General features: G+C 42.9%; 2 protein-coding genes across 2 annotated transcripts in view; both read left to right on the top strand.

The window, feature by feature from the left end:
* LOC139215464 (tenascin-like) overlaps positions 1–14139 on the top strand; it is a 39964-nt gene extending 25825 nt beyond the window's left edge. Inside the window, exons 8-18 of the mRNA XM_070846435.1 lie at positions 5832–5954; positions 6845–6988; positions 8719–8838; positions 9365–9514; positions 10059–10192; positions 10276–10408; positions 10511–10662; positions 10758–10854; positions 11606–11761; positions 12195–12358; positions 13183–14139. Of these exons, the coding sequence (XP_070702536.1) occupies positions 5832–5954; positions 6845–6988; positions 8719–8838; positions 9365–9514; positions 10059–10192; positions 10276–10408; positions 10511–10662; positions 10758–10854; positions 11606–11761; positions 12195–12358; positions 13183–13281 (1472 nt within the window). The 3' untranslated portion in view covers positions 13282–14139. The remainder of the gene's footprint in view (positions 1–5831; positions 5955–6844; positions 6989–8718; positions 8839–9364; positions 9515–10058; positions 10193–10275; positions 10409–10510; positions 10663–10757; positions 10855–11605; positions 11762–12194; positions 12359–13182) is intronic.
* Positions 14140–17165: 3026 nt separating this feature from the next.
* Positions 17166–21884, top strand: LOC139215041 (LIM/homeobox protein Awh-like). The gene is made up of 6 exons (XM_070845862.1): positions 17166–17291; positions 17956–18158; positions 18255–18363; positions 19033–19177; positions 19816–20030; positions 21510–21884. The coding sequence occupies exons 1-6, from the start codon at positions 17166–17168 to the stop codon at positions 21882–21884; spliced, it is 1173 nt and encodes a 390-aa protein (XP_070701963.1).
* Positions 21885–23082: the final 1198 nt, after the last annotated feature.

Raw genomic sequence — 23082 nt, 5'->3', positions numbered from 1 at the left:
TGAAGTGTGAGCAAGTCAAATGTTTCGTCTCGTCCAGGCTGCATTCAGGTGTGAACAGACATGCGACTTGCTCCAGCTAAGCGAGACTTTATGTGTCCAGGCGCCTCATTATTCAGTGTAATACCTCATTTAAAATGTATTACAGCGAGGACAAACCTCACTGTAAAAGTTAATGAAGCGAGGTGCTGCCTCAAACCCTCCAGGGGGCAAAAATAATGAGATTTTCCTGAGCTCTGCCATGACATTTCCCTCTCAACAGAGACGCAGACACCGAGCATGTTGAATTCCTCTCCCCAAATGAAGCAATAACTATATTTCAATTTTCTCCCTGCAGGTTCTACATGGATACGGCTGCGCTATGTTGTATGTTTGTTAGCACAAGCTACTGCATCTCAGGCTTCCTGAAATGTGTCATCATGACCTCTAAAACTGATTTTCTTCCTTTGTTAGACACAATCTCTCCCGGATTATTAACAGAAGCAGCGTATGATGACCTTAACATTGAATCCAAATGCTCACTCCCTTCGAATCTTTAGGGAAGACATTACCAACCGTGCAGGTCGCACTAGCACCTGGACAAGATGTTGGCGACAGAGTCCAGGAGATCAACCCGTCGTCTGAGGTACAAGCCTTCGACAAACAGGGGAGGACGGAGGAAGGGAGCGAGGCGGACGCTGTAAAAGTCAGAGTACCTAGCACAGCCTCTGTGATTGGAAGAACTAAATCTCTGGTCAGCGGGAAAAAGGCAATAAATGGCACCAAGCCCAAACTCACTGAAAGACCCACATTGTACAGGAAGCCAAATGTCTCAGGCCCCTTTCGTTTCAACACAACCAGAGTGCCTGGAGGGAGAAAGCTTGGCCAGGGCCCTTTGAAAAAGCACCCAGTGTGGGAGAAGATAAAGAAGGCACCAGTAGTACCCAGAAAACCTGAACCAGCCGTCCCCACCATTGGAGACAGGACAATAGCTTTGCCTGGGAGAGACCCGACCAGCTCTGAGAGGAGGGATGACAAAAATCCAGCTACAGTGTCTGGGACTGATTCAGATACAAACAGACAAAGTAGCTCGGAGGAACCGACTGCCGCTGTTGGCTCCAAAGAGCAACCAGATGTTGGCATAGCAGGCCAAGGAAACGACACTGCTCTAGTGTCTTCAGAGCCAAGTGGAACTGGTCGGAGCCAAGAGAAGAAATGTATGAACAAAGTTAAAGTGACACACTTCAGATTACCCCATAAGGACAGAGGCAGTGGGTGTACAGCGGGTGGAACAGTGCAGGCGGGAGAGAAACCGGGTTCAGATCAAGGTTCCTCTGAAACAGATGGTTCACCACCTTCTGATTTGAGACCTTCGGACCTCGACTACGCACCAGATCCTTTACATAAACTTGTGAGGGACACTTTTCACAGTTTGAATATCACAACTTTTTCTGTCCACCTGTCGAAACCATCAGACCTCTCCGCTGATGCAGAGCAGATGACGAAGCAGATTTTAGGTGAGCTGAAGCCATTGTCACCCATCTCCTCCTGGTCATCATCCTCATCAACCTTAAAATCATCATCATCACAGTCATCGGCTCCTGAATCATCATCATCACTGCCATCATCTTCATCCTCTTTGGCGTCACTTTCACCAGTTTCACCGTCATCACTAACGCATTTAGTTTCATCATCACCCTCATCATCATCACCATCACCACCATCGTCCTTACCATCTTCAGCGGCGCCGCCTCCATCATCGTTCCCTTCCAGCTCCGATAAATCGGGCTCAGTTGGAGGTAGCGAACATCAAGATGTTGATAACAGCCAAAGTACGGCTGACGTTACATCACCTGAAGACAGAAAGGTACCGGCCTCAGGGAAAGGTGGCGCACCTGTTTTTCGACGCACGCCTGGAAAACCTGGATATGTACGTCGTCCACGTCCAAACTTTGGATCGTTTCAGAACAAAACCCTCCAGAGAGGTCCTCACAATCTCCCTCCTCGATTGAACGTTAACCCTAGAGGAGAGACTGAGACCAAACATTCACCCACGAGTGACTTACTGTCTTCACCATCTTCATCTGAATCAGCGGAATCATCCTCAGTCGAGGTAAACGTACCGGTGAGGGATACAAGTGAAGATAAAGATGCACTAACATCTGCATCCTCTGGAGCTGAACAAAATGGGGAAAAAAAACTGACAGAAAGAGGGCGAACGCCTGCCCGCCGTCGTCCTCCAAAGTGGGGAATCCTGCGTTACCCACCTTCAAACTTTGGACCTCTTCAGAATCAAACTCGTCCAGATTTGAGACTGCTGCCTCCGTCCTCCCGACCTTTAAATCCTGCGTCAGAAACAGGGAACGAGCAGATATCTCCCACTGAATTTCTAGCCACTTCGTCTGCTCCTGTTTCCAAAGAATCCTATCCTGATGAAGGTGCAGGGCCAATAGGAGAGGGGAATGAAGACAGAGTTGGAAAAATAATTTCCACAACAGGCAACCCGACCCTCGGAGAACACGGAGAGCCTTCTTCCCATCGTCCAACCACCAAAGTTGGTTACTTCCGTCGTTCCCAAAACAAAACCCGCACAAACATGCGGCTGCCTCAGCATCCACATAGAGGTCCCATGCGCAAGCCCCTCCCAACCAGAAAGCTAAATGGAGGCAGCGGCACGGCTGTTGGAAGTCAAATGAGCCAATCAGAAAAGGATGGTACTCCTGAAATTCAAGATAACCAATCAGGAGGGCAGGATGCGGCCATGCCTACTCAAGGTGTTCAGATTAGATTATCAGGAGAGCAAGACACAGCAGAGGTGATTCCGAGTGCCCGGTTGGATGGCCGTGACACTACAGTTGGACCAGAGAGCAATGATTTAGAAGGAGGGGACACTGGTCCAGTCCAAACTCTTAAATTTGGACAGGAAGCAACTAGCAAGCCAGATTCTTACATTCAGAAAGAGAGAGTCAATGTTGGCAAATATCCTGGTGCTGCAGGTGTGAAACAAATTTCCTCTGATTCAAAACATGGACCCCGAAGACCAGCCACCTTTCCCAAGACGCAACCACCAACAAGAAACATAACGGCACAGCATCCAACCCAGACACGACACTACACGAGTGGAAGTCAAAGAAGACAGAACAATACTGCAACAAGGCCGTTTGACCGTAAAACTGAACAGGCAAGAAGCGCTGATTCCAAACCTGTGATGGGATCAGATGTTTCCTCTTCTGGAGTCCTAAGGGAACCTCTGGACCACGTGGGAGTGACGAACCGGACCTCAGATGGATTCACGCTCATTTGGGACTCACCGGAAGGGAAGTACAAAAACTTTGTGGTGACAAAGAAGGAAGCTGGAAGAGAGGAAGGGCCAAAGCACAAGGACACAAAGAAAGATCAGGAAGAGCGAGAAGACTCTGAGAAAACAGAGGAAGCAAAGCACCAACCAACTGAAGACGGAGAAACTGGAAGCAGTGATGCCGACAATAGAGTACATGAAAGAGTCTTTACACAAATTCCAAGGATCAAAAGCAGCACAACAGCCACACCTGCAACAGAAAGTGAGAAAACCTTCAAAAAACTTATTCCTGGCTCAGCTCGCTCCTTCCGGTTTGAGGATCTGCCTCCTCAGTCCGAGTACATCGTGACCTTGCTCGGAAAGGGTCCTGGTCTTCTGTCCAGACTGCACAAGCTTGTCATCAGCACAGGTACAAGCTATTGTGACAGTAGAACAACATTAACTTCTACTGAACAATGCTACAACATTCAATCAATGTTGTGAAGTCCTCTGCAGCAAACTTGCTCTTTTCATCTCCCACCACCGCTGTCTTAGAATGAAATATATCTTTACTCTGCTGATTTAAACCAAAACAAAAGCAAAAAAATCATTTGTTAACTAATCGTCACTCATCTTGGTTGTGACTGGAAGTGTTTGCTCACCCACTAAATGCTTCGTCCATGTTTATTTCAAGAGCTCAAGCGCTGTGGTGCTCTTGAAAACTGTAAGCTTTCGATTTACAGTCTCACACTGTGTCGTCCTCATTTAATCAGCGGTCAGTAATCATTGGTTTGTTTGTTTTCAGTGGATATCAATGTTCAAAATGTCCATTAATGCTGTATTTGTGCACTAATTCCTCAGTCATACATCATAATAATCAACACTCCCTCAACCATTAAGACACTCTCAGTTATTTGATGTCAAACATCAGACGTAGCTAGCAAGCTAATGTATTTTGTCTGCAGTGGGTTGTAGTCGCATGTTAGCATTAGCATTTTGTAGCACCTGCAAACAGTTTAGCTAACGTGGAGACAAGTCTTTATGGCTTCAAGGAGCTTAAACCTCCAGGAAGTTTTCATCAAAATATTGAGCAAATATGCAGCAATTCACGTTCTTTCCTTGAATTCTTGAACACCAAAATCCCATCAATGACTAGGCATGTTGGCATGCATCTATGTTTAGATAAGGATGGGCATTTTTTGAGAAAATATTACAGATATTAGAGGTTTAAATCAGTATTTTGTGTTGAATCATTGATTTCTTTAGTGTGAAGCTGTGTAATAAGCAGAATAATGAGCAGTGAGCTGCCTCATCTGGGCTCGCTGTACATTATCCCTTACTTATTTAATATTTATGTCATTTAGCAGCCTTTAACAACTGTCTTGTGGCCGAGGTGTCTTTAAGATATAGAAAATTAACTCCAGGAAAGTTTTTCTTCCTGAAAGCTTAATGAGTTTTGGAGGCCGGTCAGGAGGTGGCGTCGTGACTCCAGTGGTTGAAAACTGAAGCTGTGTCTCGGGTTTATATCCAGCTTTGTTGAGAACTAGCCAGCATCTCTTCAGTGAGACTGAGTTGACATCAAATGAGAGTTTCATCAACAACAGTAACAAACGTAACAACACAATTCATTCACTGCTGCTCTGGTCTTCTCTCACTCAGGGTAAGCTAACAGCCAGCTTCACTGACACCCCTTCACCTCTCACCCAAACCAGGGTAAGACCACGGCTGGTCTCTGTACATTTGGTCTGTCTGCACCTCTTACATCCTTTATATTCACAAGAAAAAGAGTTAAACAAGGATTTTTTTAAAACAAATTAGCAGGTCTGGGTTCGCTACAACACTCTAGTACTCCTCTGTGATATAAATAAACCTAGAAAAGCATTTCAGGGTGCAGTTATTGTTAGATTTGTTCAGTGATACCAGACCTCCATACAGTTTTGTCCTATTTTTACCTGATAAAGTCATTCACATTATAGTGAGGATGGAAAATATGTCCGCAAAACACTTTTAAACATGAAACTTTCAGCTCTTCTGACTGTGTTGAATTAATATCTGGATGTATTTGTTTTTTCATTCATGCTGGAAAAATTGTCTTCTTTCCCTCCTTTTTTTTTTTTTTTTTTACGTTGACATCCTTCACTCCTGCAACGCTTTTATTTTCAGATTTGGCGACCGGCTAACTATTAAATGTCATCATTCTTTCCTTCGCTGCTGTCCAGGACCCCACCATCTGCACTCTTAATTGTTATAATTAATTACTATGTGTCTGTATATGATTTGTATACTGTATATATGTTTGCACTGTACATATATACACAGAAACTCACTGGAGCACTAATAGCAAATGTGTGGATGAATAAATAATAATGTACACATTGTTTTCACCCTTTTAGTAGCCAGTTTTTGTCTATTCTCTTCTCAAATATCTTTTTCATGAAACCTGCTTTAGATTCCTCTTTTACTACGCTTTCCTTTTATTCCACCTTCCTTTGTTGTCTTCTTATTCAGTCAGTTTCCTCCTCACGTCCCTTCCCGGCTTTCATTCGCCCCCTTTAATGGTATTCTTCGTACCGTTCAGGCCCGGAGCCTCCGACCAACATAATCTTCAGTAAGGTGACAGAAAACTCTCTGACGGTGTCATGGACCAAACCCAAGAGCGCCATCAGTGGATTTAAGGTCACCTACACCAACAAGGAGGACGGTGAGAACTAACTCAAATGAATAATAAAATATTACATGTCTTAATGTACAAAATAATAACATCACTCCACTTTAAGTTACAGTGTTTCCTCTGCAGAGTGTTATTATTGATATCTGGGCACTTCCGAGGATTTTATAGCTTTTATTTCACGGCCAAAGTGCTGTTTTTTTTCCACCAGACTCCTTTGATGAAAACATTAATTTTACCTCGCAGAGTGTGGTCCTGTCTGAATCATTGAGTGACCTTTGTAAGTGAAAGGGTTTTGTTCTGATCCAACAAAATATTTGTGTAACACACAATAACATGAACGAACTAAACAACTGAGGCTGCCTCAATTGTGTAGTTGGTCAGAAGTAGATCAGCCACTCCTGTGTCCTGCAAGGTAAAATTGCTGTTTTTCTCAATAGAGTCTGGTGGCTTTGAATCCAGCAGTATAACGGCTGTTTGTGGTTAAACCAAAAGGATCTTCCAGGTCTCTCTCTGTAGGGATCCTTTCCATAATGCTGTCAGACACTTAGAATAACACTCTGAGCCTGTCAGTGGATCAAACAAGCTCTTTTAGTGGACCTACTGTGATCAGGTGCAGTTTTCCCTATGTCTCCACGTTGCAGCAGCCATTTGAGGCGATTTACTGGACCATTTCAAACCCATAGATATGTAAAAAAAATAGTATCCAGGTTTAAAATAAGCCAGAGTTATCCTTTAAATACAAACTAATACCAAACTCTCATTGTGAGCTCTCAGTGTTTCCTCCAGAGTGCCGACCTTCAGCCACAGTTGGCGCTAACAGCATCAGGGACAGGATGTAGTGGCCTGAATGTGTGATTCATGTTCCACCTTGACATGAAAATATATCACTGATGTTTGCTCCTCTTCCTGTGTCTCCCCAGGCGAGCCGGTGTCGGTGTCCTTGGACTCAGACGACTCCTCCGTGGGCCTGTCGCAGCTCCCGCCCGGCTCGTCTTACGAGGTCACCGTCGTCTCCATCCTTGGACTGGACGAGAGCGACCCAATCAAGGACTTCGTCACGACACGTGAGTATGGTGGCGTCTTTGACAAAATCCAGACCCAATTCAGTTGAAGCAGTTTAGTTTTCTTTCTCAGAGATCTTTCGTAATGTCTGTAGCAGGTGTTGGATTTGGAAACTTTTTTTACTCCCAGAGGAGTTTCATCCTGGATCGATTCAGAGCTCTGTTGTCTTTCCTCAGATGGGTCAAACCGAACTGATCGTGTGAAATCGCCTCTCTGCGTCCGTTAGTGATGTTTTTGGCTCTTTTTCACATTACAACGTTGTTCGGTCTTCATTCTTTAGCTGTTTTTGTGAACTTGTTGTTTTTCTTTCTGCGCCATGTTTTTTTTTCCTACGGAATCCCTGAGGGGCAATTTAGAAAACAAAATACTTTAGTGATCCATTTCACCAGGGGTGTCCAAACTTTTTTCCCTGAGGGCCACATACAGAAAAACATCCAAAGGGCTGGGCCGCTCACTAGAAGTGAACTATGTTGCTAACTTTAATCCACTAGAGGTGATGTATATCCTCACCTCTAGTGGATTAAAGTTGGCAAAATCAATCAAATGTAGGTAAATTCTGCTTGATAACTGAATATGATTCAAGAAAAAACAGCCTGACCCCCCCCCCCCCCCAGCACCAGCACCAGCATCAGCACCAGCATCAGAGAGGGAAGCTTGAAATAGTCTGTGCTAGAGCCCTGGTGCTCGAATCAACAGTCTTACCTCCACTTTCTTGCCCCTTAGCGGACACCGTAGATTCCTTTGCGCTCCCCTGTCCCGGCTGGAGCTCCATCCGTCGTACCTCCACACAGCTCGTCCCATTTAAGTCCGATCATGCCAACTGCACCTGGCACAGCTTCAGAAACATCCTCACCTGTCGTGGTGCTCTTTAGACTGCTAACATCCAGCAGCTCCTCCGTAATGCAGAAGTGATCTTCATTAGTTATTAGCTGTGCTCTCATCGCACACCACGTCTGAAACTTTCTGCTCTCTTACGTTTCCTTAACGTTTCCCGCCATTTTGGGTCACCTGTAGCAAATTTCTTCTTCACTTACTAATTTTATAGAGAAGCTGCCTCGTTCAAAGACCGTTACTCCACCTAGTGGTGAGACTAAGAAGTACAACACAGTCCAGGGCAGGTTCCATGTGTGGGCCGCATTCCAATACATTTTTAGAATTTCCTGCAGGCCAATGAAAATTGGACACCCCTGATATACACTGTTGCTCATAAAGTTGGAATAAAATGTTTTATTCTTTATAATAAAGTTTATATCTTCTCAACTTTATTGATCAAACTCTTCCAAACAGATCACAGTGAAACTTAAACCACAGTTAACCTTTGCAGACTGCGGATTCAGGCTTTAACTAAATTGGGGGGTATTGAGAATATTTGTAGAATATTTTTTTCATCATTTGTGACAACTGGTGATTCGTTTTTGCATATTTATTTGTTTTTATAAAACAAACAAAACAAAGTGCTCATATTGGCCACCACATCTTCATCTGCCAAAGGCTTTTAGCAACACAAAAGTGATCATAAATGTGAATATATACATATATTTTGCCATAAGTAGATAAATAAATGATGCAAAATGTTCTTAGGTCATGAACACAGGACAGAAAAACATTCATATATATATATATATATATAGTTTTTTCTCTCAGGGCTTCTGTAGCTTTCACCATTTTGAATGCAGATAAAATAAATGTTACAGTCTTTACGTCTCTCTCTCTCTCTCTCTCTCTCTCTCAGTCCCCGACCCGCCCACAGACCTCCGGGCCGTCAACGTCACAGACACCAAGGCCCTGTTACTATGGCGCCCAGCGCTGGCCGCCATCGATAAATACACCATCGTTTACGGCGCAGGGACGGGTAAGTGATGACGGCATCACTGTCTGCAGAGCTGAACGTCCTCATGTCACACACAACGTTTCTGCATCTGTTGTGAGATTTCTTTAAGGGTGGGATTTATTTACTCAAGTACTGCATTTAAGTACAAATTTGAGGTACTTGTACTCGGTCACACTAAATAAACTGTCTGAGTTGGTTTTATATATAATTATGATGATATGATAACATTCAATAACAACAACAACATATCTCATGATCCACAGACACTCCACCAAAGCCTCATGGGAAATGTAGTTACTGAATACCAACAACATAATTGACTTTATGTACAATAAATAGAGGTTGAAGAAGTACTTACTTGCAGTGTTGAAGTACTTTAACTTGAATAAAAGTTAAAATTTATATTTTAGATACTATTCTACTCTAAAACTACAATATTCAAGTAGCAGAAAATAGAAATACTCAATCAAAGTATCTCAAAAATCTCAACACCTTGACACCAAACACGTGGTGAGTTTGTGGTGGTCTGGTGTTTCTGGCGGTTCAGGTTCGGAGGTGAGGATCTCGGTGTCTGGAAACGCCGCCGAGCAGCAGCTGAGCGATCTGGAGGGATCCACCACCTACACCGTCACCATCACCAGCCAGATGGGCGGCCTGGAGAGCTCAGCGGCCTCCACCAGCTTCACCACCAGCGGAGGTCAGCGCACACACACACACACACACACACACACACACGATGTTCTTGTCTTTCTATAGTTGTGAGGACATAGTTAATTCACCAGCCCGGTATCCTTACCGTAACCATCACAGCTAAATGCCTGACCCTCGACCTTAGTCTGAACTAATTCTAACCTTAACCTTAAAACCGAGTCTTAACCCTCAAACGGCCCTTTGAAGTCCTCACAATGGCGTAAAACCAGAATTTGATCTTATAACTTTAAGTAGTCGTGAGGACACTTGACACAACACATTCCTGAGCCCCTGACCCTTACCTTTGCCTAATTCTAACCTTTACCTGAAAACTGAGTCTCCAAAATGTCCTCACAATGCAGGAGTGTCCTCACAACAATGGCGTAAAACCACACACACACACACACACACACATGCATTCAGAGTGGGAGTGGAGGGAATCGTTCCCTAAACTCTGAACTTTGAAGCGGTTTAAAGGGTCGAACAGATGATCTAAGATCTAAAAGTACTCTACTGTATATTCTAATAACTAGAAGTCATCCACTCTGCAGGCTCTGGCGACGGGCCACGTGATCTCCAGGCCAGCAACGTGACCCCCCGCACCGCCCTGTTGTCATGGAAACCACCCTCACATCCCGTGGGCGGCTACAGACTGACCTATCAGACCGAAGGTCAAGAAATGAAGGTGAGGAGAGCGTTTGATTCATTCCCACACCTGGAGTTTGTCACTATTTTTTTTTTTGACTGTCTCACCTGCTTCCTTCACAGGAAGTGATGGTGGACGCCACGGTAACGGAGTTCAACCTGACCAAACTACACCCGGGGTCGAAGTACACGGCCCAGCTGCAGGCGGAGAGCGGAGGACGGTACACCACCACCATCTCCACGGAGCTCACCACCGGTATCAGCTGCTCACAGGACACATTATCATCATGGAGATGAACTGATGTAGAGGACTAATGTCCCTCTTCCTCCTCCTCCTCCTCCTCCTCTTCCTCCTCAGGCACCCTGAGGTTCCCCTTCCCCACCGACTGCTCTCAGGAGCTGCTGAACGGCATCCGGACGTCGGGCGAGGTGGAGATCTTCCCTCGGGGTAAACTCGGGACGCCGGTGATGGTTTACTGCGACATGGAGACGGACGGAGGAGGCTGGACGGTACGAAGGGGTGAAACGTTCCTCAGCCTGTAGTCTCAGGTTATACCGAGGTTCTCCTGTGAGGAACCTGGTCTGTGTGTGTTTCCTGTCTGCAGGTCTTCCAGAGGAGGAAGGACGGCTCGGTGGACTTCTTCAAAAGCTGGAAGGAGTACATGAAAGGCTTCGGGAGTCTGAGTGGAGAGTTTTGGCTCGGTGAGAGAGACTTTTGAAACATGCAGTATGTGTTCTTAAAGAGTCTGTCGTGCAGTTTCTGGTTTACTGATGACTTTGGTCTTTTAAAGGGCTAGTTCAAGACATATTTCCTGTTTTCTAAAATCCCTGTTTTAGTGAATGTAGTCTGGTGTGTGTGCAGAGAGCGATATAACGGCTGTTTGTGGTTAAACCAAAAGGATCTTCCAGGTCTCTCTCTGTAGGGATCCTTTCCATGATGCTGTCACACACTTAGAATAACACTCTGAGCCTGTCAGTGGATCAAACAAGCACTTTAAGTGGACCTACTGTGATCAGGCACAAACGATTTTGTACCTACAAACCCAAAATCTGTAAAAATAGGTTTAAAAATACCAGAATTCTCCTTTAAGTTGGACTCAGTGACAGAGGAAGATGAAGATGTTGTTCCCACGGCTGCAGGGCTCCTGTTCAGTGTCTCCTTTTAGTTGGAGCACCACAGGTTTCTCCTACATTTGTGCGTTTGCCATAAAATTATATTGGATTCATCGTTTAATGTGTTCAGCAGGAGGACAGGAACAGTTTTACCAGGGGAGCCCCAACACGGAGCCAATGGGGGGGGGGGGAAATACAATATGGAATGAAAATACAGAAGTAAAGTTGTATTTAAGTTCAGTAGTTTGTATTTTTATTTGTTCTCTTCTCTTAAAAGGGTCATTTTGTTCAGATAAAGGCTTTTTTATGGTATTTCAGTAAATCCGATCACTGATTTCAGGCCTCGACAGCCTCCATAACCTGACGACGATGACCAAGATGATTCTGCGCGTCGACCTGCGAGACAGAGACGAGTCGGCGTTCGCTAAATACTCGACCTTTGAGGTGTCCAAGAGGAACTACAAGCTATCTGTGGGCGGATACAGTGGCACCGCAGGTCAGAGGACACCAGAGTTATTGTAGCTGTTAATTTCTCACTGTTTTTTATTTCTATTTTGTGTTTAATTTTTGTTTTCTGTTCAGTTTAGTCTCAGTTAGTCTCCAGAGTGGGTAAGTTTTAGTTTAGTTTTTACTAGTTTCAGTATTAATTTATCTCTTTTAATTATAATACAATGGCTGTTTTTCAGAGGCAGATTTAAGAAGCTCACATATTTGACCATTAGCTGTGTGCGGCTGTACGCTGATGATGTTGTCCTGTCTCTTTATAGCTCTAGCTTACAACACAACGTTAGATTTAACTCCAAAAAGAGTATCGTCATGATTTCTAGAACTAAAAAGGAGCAGAAACCAGATCTTCCTTCTTTCTTTATGGCCGACCAAATGTCATACTTAAGATCCTGTTCTTCCTCGTGTCTCCTCTCTGACTTCAGGCGACTCTCTCAGTTACCACAACGGCCGGGTCTTCTCCACCAAAGACCGGGACCCGGCGCCCTTCATCACCCGCTGTGCCATGTCGTACCGAGGGGGCTGGTGGTACAAGAACTGCCACGAGGCGAACCTCAACGGCCTCTACGGCATCAGCGTCAACCACCAGGTGACCTCATCAGATCCACCTGCTCTGCTTGTGTTCATACTTCAGTCAAAGCCGACCGTCACAGAGAAACAGTTCCATCATTTTAATGATGGTGATGCACTGAGTCAGTGTGACCAGGATAACCAGTGTAACCAGGGTAACCTAGATAACCAGGGTAAACTAGATAACCAGGGTAACCAAGGTAACCAGGGTAATCAAGATAATATATATATTGATATTATTATATAATACAGCTCACTCTAAGTGTACATGTTGTTATATATTATTATTATTAGTAGTAGTAGTGGTATTATTATTATTATTATTATTATTATTATTATTATATAGTACAGCTCCTCACTCTGAATGTACATGTTGTTATATAGTATTATTAGTAGTAGTGGTATTATTTGTATCATTACTTTATTCTTATTCTTATTCTTTTGGAGCTGTGTGCAACAAAAAGCAATTTCCCCCTGAGGATTATTAAAGTGATTCTGATTCTGATTCTGATAACCGGGATAACCAGGGTAACCAAGATAACAGGTAGATCACCGGGTAGATAACCAGGTAGATAGATAGATAGGTGATGATGATGATGATGATGCAGGATGACATCACCAAAACTGTTCAGTCAGAACGACGACATGTTTAATCCTCGTGGTTCGTTTGTTTAGAAATCCAGCGTGAACACAAAGTGGAGCTGTCTGACATCTGTGTGTGTGTGTGTGTGTGTGTGTGTGTGTGTGTGTGCGTGTGTGTGTGTGTGTGTGTGTGCGTGTGTGTGTGTGTGTGTGTGTGTGTGTGCGTGTGCGTGTGTGTGTATGTGTGTGTGTGTGTGTCAGGGCGTGATCTGGACTTCCTGGAAAGGAAAAGAGATTTCCATCCCGTTCACTGAGATGAAGATGAGACCAGCAGCCTTCAGTCCTCCGGCCCGAGGATGAAGACGGAGCGAGGAAGAGGATAATGAACTGCTAAACACGTGCACGGACAGCAGTGTGTCAATACATGTGCACACACACACACACACACACACACACACACAGATTGATGAAGACGTATTTTTTCATGTGTATAGAGGTCAGTTATCAGTATGTTACTGTAGATTGTACAGTTTCTATCTTTTCTTCTCTAAAACAGGGCTGACCTCCTTTATTTAAAGGGTCAGTTCACCCAAAAAATACACAGACACACTTCTCCTGCCGTCTACACTCTGGCCGGATCACTTCCAGGTGTAAATGTAGCTGATGTTCGCAGCACTTTAATCAGCCTCTCTGTTCTGTTTTCCTTTGTTTTTGATGTAAATAAATATCAGCTGGAGTTACACATGCAGTCAAATACAGAATCACTGCCACACATTCGGTCATTTGGTCGAGCAAAAGCATCCAAAATGTTTACTTGTTCAGGAAATAAAGAATAAGAAGCCTGGTTGTGAGCTTTGAGGGCTTTTATATGTTAGTTTTTTTTAGACTTAAATAGGAATATTTAGTTTATTTCACCTGACAACAGGTGATGTTCTGTTCAAAACTATCCAAACATGTCTTTGCTGTTTTTTCTGATCACCTGATTTGAAGCCTCTATGAGACTTTTGGTTCAGCTCTGCTTTAAAGCCCGGCAGCGCCCCCTGCTGCCTGCTGTCAGGTACATGGGGGGGGGGGGGTCCAACCCTGGAAAGGATCAGGTGAGTTTGGTTTCAGCTGCAGACCGTCCTCTCAGCGTTTGTCCTCCTGCGTCGTCTCTTTGTAAATCTGCCTGTGTTTCATTTGCCCCCTAAAAGACCAATAAAATGATTGAAAATTAAAGCTGCGTCTGTGCCTCTGTTGGTATCAGCTGATTAAAAAAGCACTCATTACATTTATTTTTATATGTAAAAAAAATATAAATTCCAAGAAAAAATATTGAGTATATTAATTAATTAATTAATTTCTATTTTATTCATTTATTTTATTAATTAATGTATTTTTGTTTATTTTATTTTATTTCAGCAGTGAAAAAAGGACTCAGATCTTTTCCTTCAAAGTAAAAGCAAAAAATATTACAGTAGAAATACTTTAAGCATCAAAAGTAAAAGAGCTCATTATGCAGAGTGATGATTTACATTCATTTATATTATATAATAATGCAATCGTGTACTTATGTTGAAGCTAATAAATATGGAGCTCATTTGATAGTTTCATCTGTAATAATACATCATAACTCATTGACTGATTAGATTTTATTGATCATTTTTAATTAGCAATGTAGCTAAAGCTCTCAGATAAATGTAGGGAAGCAATATGTGCAATATTTACATCTGAGCTGTGGAGTAGAAGTATAAAGTGGTATAAAATACAAATACTCAAGTACAAGTACCTCAAAATTGTCTCTGTATTAACAATATGTGCATTTAAATGAGTTTCAAGTGAATTAAATTAATAATAATAATAATATTTTGGGAATAAACAGGAAGGTTCTTTGTCGTTCTGCACCTGATGTCTTTTTTGTGATTCTATCAGGTGATTTTTCAGTTAAACGGAAGAAAAACGCCACATGAAAGAAACCAGATCCACCGTCAGGACGTCCCAGATGTCCCTTTAAACAACCTTTGTGTGTTTTTTTAATTGGTCCCCAGAGTGCAGCCCCTCCCCCACCTCCAGCCATCGGCCAATCAGATCAGTCCTCACCGGGCCTCTTGTTTACAGGTGTGTGCCGGGGCGTCACCTGGGACAGGCGGGAGGGACGGGTGCTGTGATTGGTGGAGGAGGAGGAGGGAGCAGATCTAGAGAAACAGACCCCAAAACCACGAGACAGCAGGAGGCTGCAGAGACACCTGGACAGGTGAGAGGGCGTTCAGTATTCTGTGTATTAAAGGGTTGGAGTGGTGCGGAGGGTCGTACGGAGCGCGCTCAGGGGAGAACCAACCAGGAGCCTCTCAATAACACAGGTGAGCTCCTCATCTTCATCTCCTCCTCCTCCTCCTCCTCCTCCTCCTCCTCTTCCTCTGTCTACCTGCACAGAAAAGGTTAAACGTGACTCTTCAATGTTTTACTGACAGAGTGTGAACAAAATGTTCGGGGCTGCAACATTTAATGTAAATTAATTTATTGTTTTGATTATTTTATGGTTTTCATCATTTTTATTTAGATTAATTGTTCATAAATTGTTGGAAAAAAAAGGTGAAAAATGATGATCGCAAAGTTTCCTGTAACATAAAACACAGAAAACTGTATACGAGCTGGTAGCAAACGTCCAAAATCAATTAATCAATAATCAAAGTTGTTGCTGATCGACAAACCACATTTTACTTTTTATGTATTGTGATTTGTTGTCATTGAATCTTCATCCTTTCTAATCTCTTAATCTGGTAGTTAATCTTTATTACACACCTGTGTTTTTAGCTTTTTAGGCTCAAAACTGGAAAAAATAAATATATAAATAAAATATAACATAAGAAATGATAATATATAATATAAATAATATATAGATAAATAAATAAAACCATCTTGAATCTCGACGTCACTGTTTAAATCATCTAAATTAAGAATTTAAGAAAATATCCAATATCCAAATAAAAACAGAAGCTCAGGGTGACATGATGTTTTCATTAGATGATGATTAAAATTGTTTAAATTGTTCTGTCCTGTCGATGGAAACTTTATTTGTATTTGTCATCTCGTGTGTCAGACGGCCGTCTCGGAAATATTTTAAGAAATATTGAGGAAATAACGTCTCCAGTGTCTCTGAGCACAAATTAATTAAAAAGAAAATTCTATTTCTCTCCTGTCACTTCAGCCAATGCCAAACTTATCCTCTGTTATAGTTTTTATTTTAGATAAATCTAAACAGGAACATGCTAGCAACATGTAGTCTGGGAAGAGCTATGCTAGCTGTTTCCTACTACTTCCAGTCTTTATGCTAAGCTAGGCTAACCAGATGTGGACTCCAGCTCTGTGCTACAATCACTGAAGTTTTCTTCTCACTTGTATTCGGCAGCAATGTGATCATTCATTCGTTTGGACCAGAATTCTCTCTTTTTTAGCTCTGTTTTTGGTCTCCACCACCTTCTAAGGGAAGAATCTGACCCTTTAAAAAATGGCTCTGCTAGTTTTTCCCTCCCCAACATGCAGCCTGACTCGTGTGGAGACGCTCTGAGACTCTACAGACTGTTAAACACCTCCCCTGTGTCTTGTGTCTTGTGCTGCTCGTAATGTAACTGAATGACATCATCAACTTGCAGCTTCCTGCCACAGAAAGACTGAATCCTCTGTTTGTTATAGTTTTATTTTAGATCCATTCAAACAGAAACGTGACAACAACACCCAGTTTTAATGGCTGTGGCTGATGTAACTCCACACATCTCCAGCACACGCTTTGTGCTCTCAGTCCAACATGATCCTCACCCCTCCAACTCTGCTGCAGCTCCTCGGCCGGGTCTCTTTGACCGACAGCCTCTCTTCACTGTTCAATCAATCAATCAGTGAATCAACCAGTCACCAGTTCATTACAAATGTTACCTTCAGATGCTTCCATAAAGACCAAACTCTTTGATTAATTAAGCAGGAATCAGGCGACAGTGAGAAGAACGACGTTTTGGTCCGTGGACCTTCATCAGGACGGTCGAGGGATCGGAACAGCTTATTCAGAGTGTTGATGACAGATGAAATAATGTTACTGTGGCCTTCACGTGTCACCTGAAGAGAAGAAGAAGCTGCGCCACAGTTCGGCTCCACGTGTCTGTGCTGTTGTTTATTAATAGAGTCTATTAAACCAGTCTGTTTTTAGCTCCCTAATGAGGGCTGTGATCACCGAGTGGGCTTTTAATTGCCCCCTCTGCCTCCGCAGGACAATCATGATGTCGCCAGACGACCGAGCCCTGGAGGACCTGTTGTACGGCGGTGACCTTGTTGACGAGGCGGAGAGGGCGGAGCTGGGCGGCGGCCCGGCGGGGGTGGAGGAAAGCGCCGCTGCAGACGATGTGAGCGTGAAGAGATTATTGAAGCTGCATGTTCAAGTAACATTCATGCAAAATGATCTGAACTTTATGGTATTTTGATCACTCACATTATTTATATATTAACTCTTTCTGTCCTGCAACATCAGCTGATCACACGTTTTACCACCAGCTTGACCTCTGACCTCTGAATAGAGGATTAAACATCAAATAATCTGTATTTTTATTAGATTTAAGGATGTTTTTTTTCCTTCAACTGTGGAATATTTGTACAACAATTAGGGCTACTGTTGGTAAAATAAAAAAGATTATGGATTTAAGTCGCAAATGAGAATAAAAACATTATATTGTTATTATAATTATATTTTATTATTATTTATTTTCATTCTTTTTCATGATTAAGGAAACGCGTGGCTTCACTTTGTGAGCTCGCTGTGAATTACACCCCCTCTCTGTAATATTATTATTATTTTATAACCCTCAGCGGCCTTAATACATATGTTCCCCTTTGCACGATTGATTGATTGATTCCTGATTGATTGGAGTGAGAGAATAGAAGAGACTTTACAGGTTTATAAGCTCTGTGTTTGGTCAGAGACTAATGTTGAACAAAATATTTCTCAGATTCCTCAGATGAACTCTGACAAACACAATTTTTTGAATCATTTCATCCGTCCGTCCGTCTCAGACTCCGACAGTCGTGTCCATCCAGGAGCCAATGACGTGCGCCGGCTGTGGCGAGCAGGTGTGCGACCGCTTCTTCCTATTGGCTGCAGGCAGGGTGTGGCACGGCGTCTGCCTGCGCTGCAGCCAGTGTCAGTGCGAGCTGCAGACACACCCCTCGCTCTACTGGAGGGACGGAAACATCTACTGCCAGCAAGACTACTGCAGGTCAGAAAAGTGACAGACTGCTCCTTTAACAGCTTTAACTTTCTGACGTTTGGCTCAGATTAAAGTGACACCTGCTGGTTTCTTTTTCCCCGGCAGGATGTTTGCAGGCGGGCAGTGCGCTCGCTGCTTCCAGCCAATCCCAGCCTCCGATTTGGTCATGAGGTCTGGCGAGCTGGCCTTCCATCCTCACTGCTTCTCCTGCCAGGTCAGAGCTTATATACGTTTAGCTAAAGGGACATTTTCAAGAGTTAATCCTGCTGTTATTATTAAAATAAATTGGATTATTTTCTCTCTGTGGATTACAATCATCAATTATTATGGACAAAGTCACGATTGTTTAGAATTAATCATTGACCTGCAGTTAAGATTTGATATTGTACATAAATATCTATAAATAAGAAGCAACTTTACTGTTAACCTTGTTTATATTTCTGTTATTGTATTTAATGTTATTATATTTTTAGCATTTCTGTTTAGTTTTTAGATAATTGTTATTTATTGGCAGTTTATTTACATATTTATTTACATACTTATCAATATGTCAACGTGACTAATCCACACCCATGTCCGTCATTCATATTCATCATGTGCAATTTATTGATCTTATATCTGTATATATGGAGGTTGTATATAGTATATTTAAGCTGTAGATAGTGAACTCTTGTCTTACTATCAAGCCGCTATCACAAGTGAATTTAATATAATTAATGAGGGATTAATAAAGTTTATCTCATCTTATCTTATTGATACTTTATATTTGCACTCTTTCCTATTTTATGCTGCTACAAATTTCCCTCAGGATGAATACAGGTCTGTCCTATTTCATTTAATTGCTGATAATTGCTATTGTTATGATAATGAGCATGTTTTGCAGGAGTGTGATGTGAAGTTGATGCCAGGGAACCTGTACTCCGTGCACGGCCAGAACCTCTACTGTCAGTCTCATTACCACGGCGACGGCAGCGTCCCGCTGACCCACGACCTGCAGCCCCAACCAAATCTGAAAGACGGTGAGAGCTGTGCGGGCGTTTTACTGCTTTTGTTTGATAGAATAATAGTTTAAGAGCTTGGTGGATGGAGACAGCGGCTGGAAACACTGAACCAGGCAGGAAAGCTGCTATAAAACCAAAACTAGGAGCTCAAAGAGGCTAAAAAGCTTGTTTGATAGCATGAAAAGAGACATATTCTACTCATTTTTAGGTTCTTTCTTGAATTTGGGGTCCCACTGGAATATGTTTGCGTGTTAAAACGCTTTATTTTATCAGCTTCTTCCTGAACGCTCTGTTTTAGCTCCTGTCTCTTTAAGGCCCTCCCTCCTGCTCTGATTGGTCAGCTCCACACAAGCCGGAGCAGGTCACGCCCACCAACCTCGTCATCCGCTCCGAAGGGGAGCCACGTTAGCTTAGCAACATGCTAACACCAAGTTCAACAGACTTGGTTCAACTTAAAAGTTCAACTTAACACATGACAAATCGGACTGATTCCAGGTCAGAGGTCGCTCACAGACGGCCGGTACGGACGCCATTGTTGTAATTACACGGTTTGGCCTCTAGGTCATTGAAAAGTGTATTTTGCATTAATATGTCCCCTTTGAGGTGCGTCCAGGTGTTTAGCTAGCTAACGAGCTAGCTAACAAACCCTCCTGTATGTGTCTCAGCCGAAGGGGAGGAGTCGGTCAGCAGTCCAGAGCCACGATTGGACGACGGCGTGATGGGTGGGCGGACCAGCAGGCGGACAAAGAGAATCAGGACGTGTTTCCGCAGCGAGCAGCTCAGAGCGCTGGAGTCGTATTTCACCCAGAAACACAACCCCGACGGTAAAGACTGGACCTGCCTGTCGCACAAGACCGGCCTGCCCAAGAGAGTCCTGCAGGTACGAAATACAGGTGTTTAAGGTCCAACATTCCTACAGGCGTTACGTGAACCAATAAGACAGTTTGGAGCTTTCTTCTTCTGGTGACGTCATCTCTTGGAGGATCTTCTTCTTCTTCATGTCCCTAAAATGTGTCCAACCTCAGCTAAAAGGTTCCAGAAGTCAGTGAAGCAGAATGAGTGAGAAAAGACTTCAGACTGGAGAAACATGGAGAAAATCCAGGAATCAGACATGTTGTTCATCAGAGGAGACTAAAGAAAGACAGAGAACATGTTGATCCAGAACAACAGTGGATGTAGAAACAGAAACTAAAGATCTGTGAACCCTCCAGAAGAGATCTGAACTGTTTCAGGTTTTAGTTTTTATGAGCAGAGAGCGACGGAGATTTGATAGAACAGAAAGATTTCCCCAGAGCCTCCATTGCTAGTTTTTCCCTCCCGAGCATGCAGCCTGTCTCTGGAGCGTTATTTAGCCCCTTGGTGAGCAGCTGGGCTGATATATGGTTGGTCGGTCTAGTTTTGTGGTGTTTTGTACCGTCTGTAACATAATCTAACGACGTCATCAACATGCAACAAGGCGTGCAACATATATCTGTTATAGTTTTTATCTTGGATCCATTTAAACAGGAACATGATAACAACCCCTTCAACGCTGTCTGTTTTCATTGTGTTAAAGCAACATTATACAACTAATTGACCTTAAAATAATTGTGATGCCTTGTTTTCCTGGAGAATAAAGCCTCTTTCTTTCCACTTAACTCCAGGGGCCAGTTTTATAAATAACACACTTTTATTTTGACATCAGACTGCCCCAGAAATCCAAGATGGCCGCCATCCAGTCGAGTGAAAACATACACTTTTGAAAGATGAGGGTAAGATGAGGTGTAGCCATTTGTACAGTGTGTAAGGAAGAAGAGTAACGATGGAAAACTATAACTAATAATAATAAACTATAAACTAAAATAACAATTAATGATAAAAATTCCTTGTTTTTGTTAAAACCCATTTTAAGTGGTGCTGCTGTAATAAAACATCTTCTGCCAGCTTGGTTCAACCTCACACAACAAAAGAGGCGTGACATTTATATTTACAACGGTGTAAAAGTGGTTTTATTGTCATTGTATAACACGTGATTTCACAATGAAGCACAGCTGCAGCCTCTTCTAAGCTCCACACACAACACATGTATACAAATATTTTAAATTACAGGAGAATAAAACCAGTAAATAGGCCAGAAAACTGTAAATTTAAGTAGAACTAAAGGAAAATGTAATCATGTTTGCACACATATGCACATAAAATGTGTAATATGAAATTATGACTTGGTGTCTGAGTTGTATTAAATCTGCATGTTAAGGAAATGTGGCATTTACAGACATTTATTGATCTTAATTGATATTATCTTTAGTTTTCAATTGATTTCTTCATGTTCTTCTTTCCTTTGTATTTTTCACCTGCGAACTCTCGCTCTCACCCTCAGGTGTGGTTTCAAAATGCTCGGGCCAAACTGAGGCGTTCCCTCACCGCAGACGACTCCCAGGTCAACTCTCCACCTGCTCCCCCGAGGGGCGTAACCGTGGCAACCGGCTCCCCATCCCCACTGGACCAATCGCAGCCCTTCCCCAACAGCACCATCGACCAGCTGCAGCTCTCTCTGCTCACCGCCCCACTCAGCGACCCGCCGGCGAGTCCGGCCCTCGACCAGCCCCTTCAGCCGCAAAACCCCGCCTTCTTCCTGGACTACGATTCCCAGAGTGCACCGGGGTGTGTCCCCTCTCTGGAGGCCTATGAGGACTTCGGCGGAGCGGACAGAGAGGTGGATCCTGATGGTTCTTTTGGGCCAAATTACTGCTAGTAGGCTGCGAATAACTTCTTGAAATACCTTTTCAAAATAAGAGGATCGTTAAAGATGTAATCAGTAAAATTCCAGCTTTTAATGTGAAGAAACAGCGGAAGGAAGAGAAGGAGGAAGTCAGAGGGAAATGTAGTTTTCACATCAGCAGAAAGTCAGCTGACACATCTGTGAAAGAGTTAACAGTGATGCCAGCGATCAATGAATTAGATCAATTTATAAACACTAAGACTGGATTACATCATTTCCTGTGAGAAGCCAATGTGGCGGACCCCGCCACCAACAATGAAAACTACTGTATAGCTCGTTGATTACATAACATAAATCATGAAGTGGTTATTGCTGAGAAATACTGACTGTAAATAGCATAAAAAAACAGGATTATGACTTTAAGAAAAGGTCGTAACTCTCTTTGTGTGACTTCACCACTACAACCAGTAACCGACTGGTCATATCACTGTAAATGGAGCACTTGTGACTGTTAGAATAAATAGTCTAATAATTTGAAGCTGGGATATATAGCCGAAATCAATGCTACAAGGTTGATAATGATATTTTCAAATATGGCAAAAAATCCCCAGAAGATCATTTTAACGTTCAGTTTGTTCTTAATATTTAATCTGAACAGCAGAAATGTGACTCCGTGCATGGCCCTAATTTGTGTTTTTGTGACTTCGTGAGCCAATATCTTAACGGAAATTCAATTTCCATGTCACATGGCAACGTGGAAACAATGTTTTTATAGTTCAACTTACCAGCTTTTTACAACTCATACGATCAGTTAGTGACAAACTACAGTTTCCAAAAGGTCAAGAATGAACTCCCATGCTCAATATTGCTCATTTTTTTGTAGGTTTGTCTCCTTTTGAGTGATGCTTTAATGGTAAATAAACCATTAACTGGTTTCCTTCCTCCAAGTTTCCTCTCTGTGCACCATAACCAGAGGCTCCTCCGCCCTCAGCTGCCTCCCCAACCAGCTCATTGTGATAATCAGTTAATTATTTAAGTTGTTTTTTCATGCAAAATTGTCAAACATCTCCGACTTCCAACGTCTCTGGCTCCGACCAAAAGCCCTCAAGTGACTACACAAGACCTGCAGTAAGCCTCCACCTCACTATTGACCCAAAAGCACAAGACAAGTCGGCTCCAATGTGCTCGAAACCATATAAATAAGCCACAGAGGTTTTGTGATTCTGTTCTG

Source organism: Pempheris klunzingeri, chromosome 16, assembly GCF_042242105.1.
Source record: "Pempheris klunzingeri isolate RE-2024b chromosome 16, fPemKlu1.hap1, whole genome shotgun sequence".
NCBI lineage: Eukaryota > Metazoa > Chordata > Actinopteri > Acropomatiformes > Pempheridae > Pempheris > Pempheris klunzingeri.
This window is presented reverse-complemented; position numbering and strand designations above follow the sequence as displayed.

Coding starts and splice junctions, on each gene's coding strand:
- LOC139215041 (XM_070845862.1), top strand. CDS start 17,166: ATGATGTCGCCAGACGACCGAGCCCTGGAGGACCTGTTGTACGGCGGT. Junction 17,292..17,955: donor AAAGCGCCGCTGCAGACGAT/GTGAGCGTGAAG, acceptor CGTCCGTCTCAG/ACTCCGACAGTCGTGTCCAT. Junction 18,364..19,032: donor CTCACTGCTTCTCCTGCCAG/GTCAGAGCTTAT, acceptor CATGTTTTGCAG/GAGTGTGATGTGAAGTTGAT.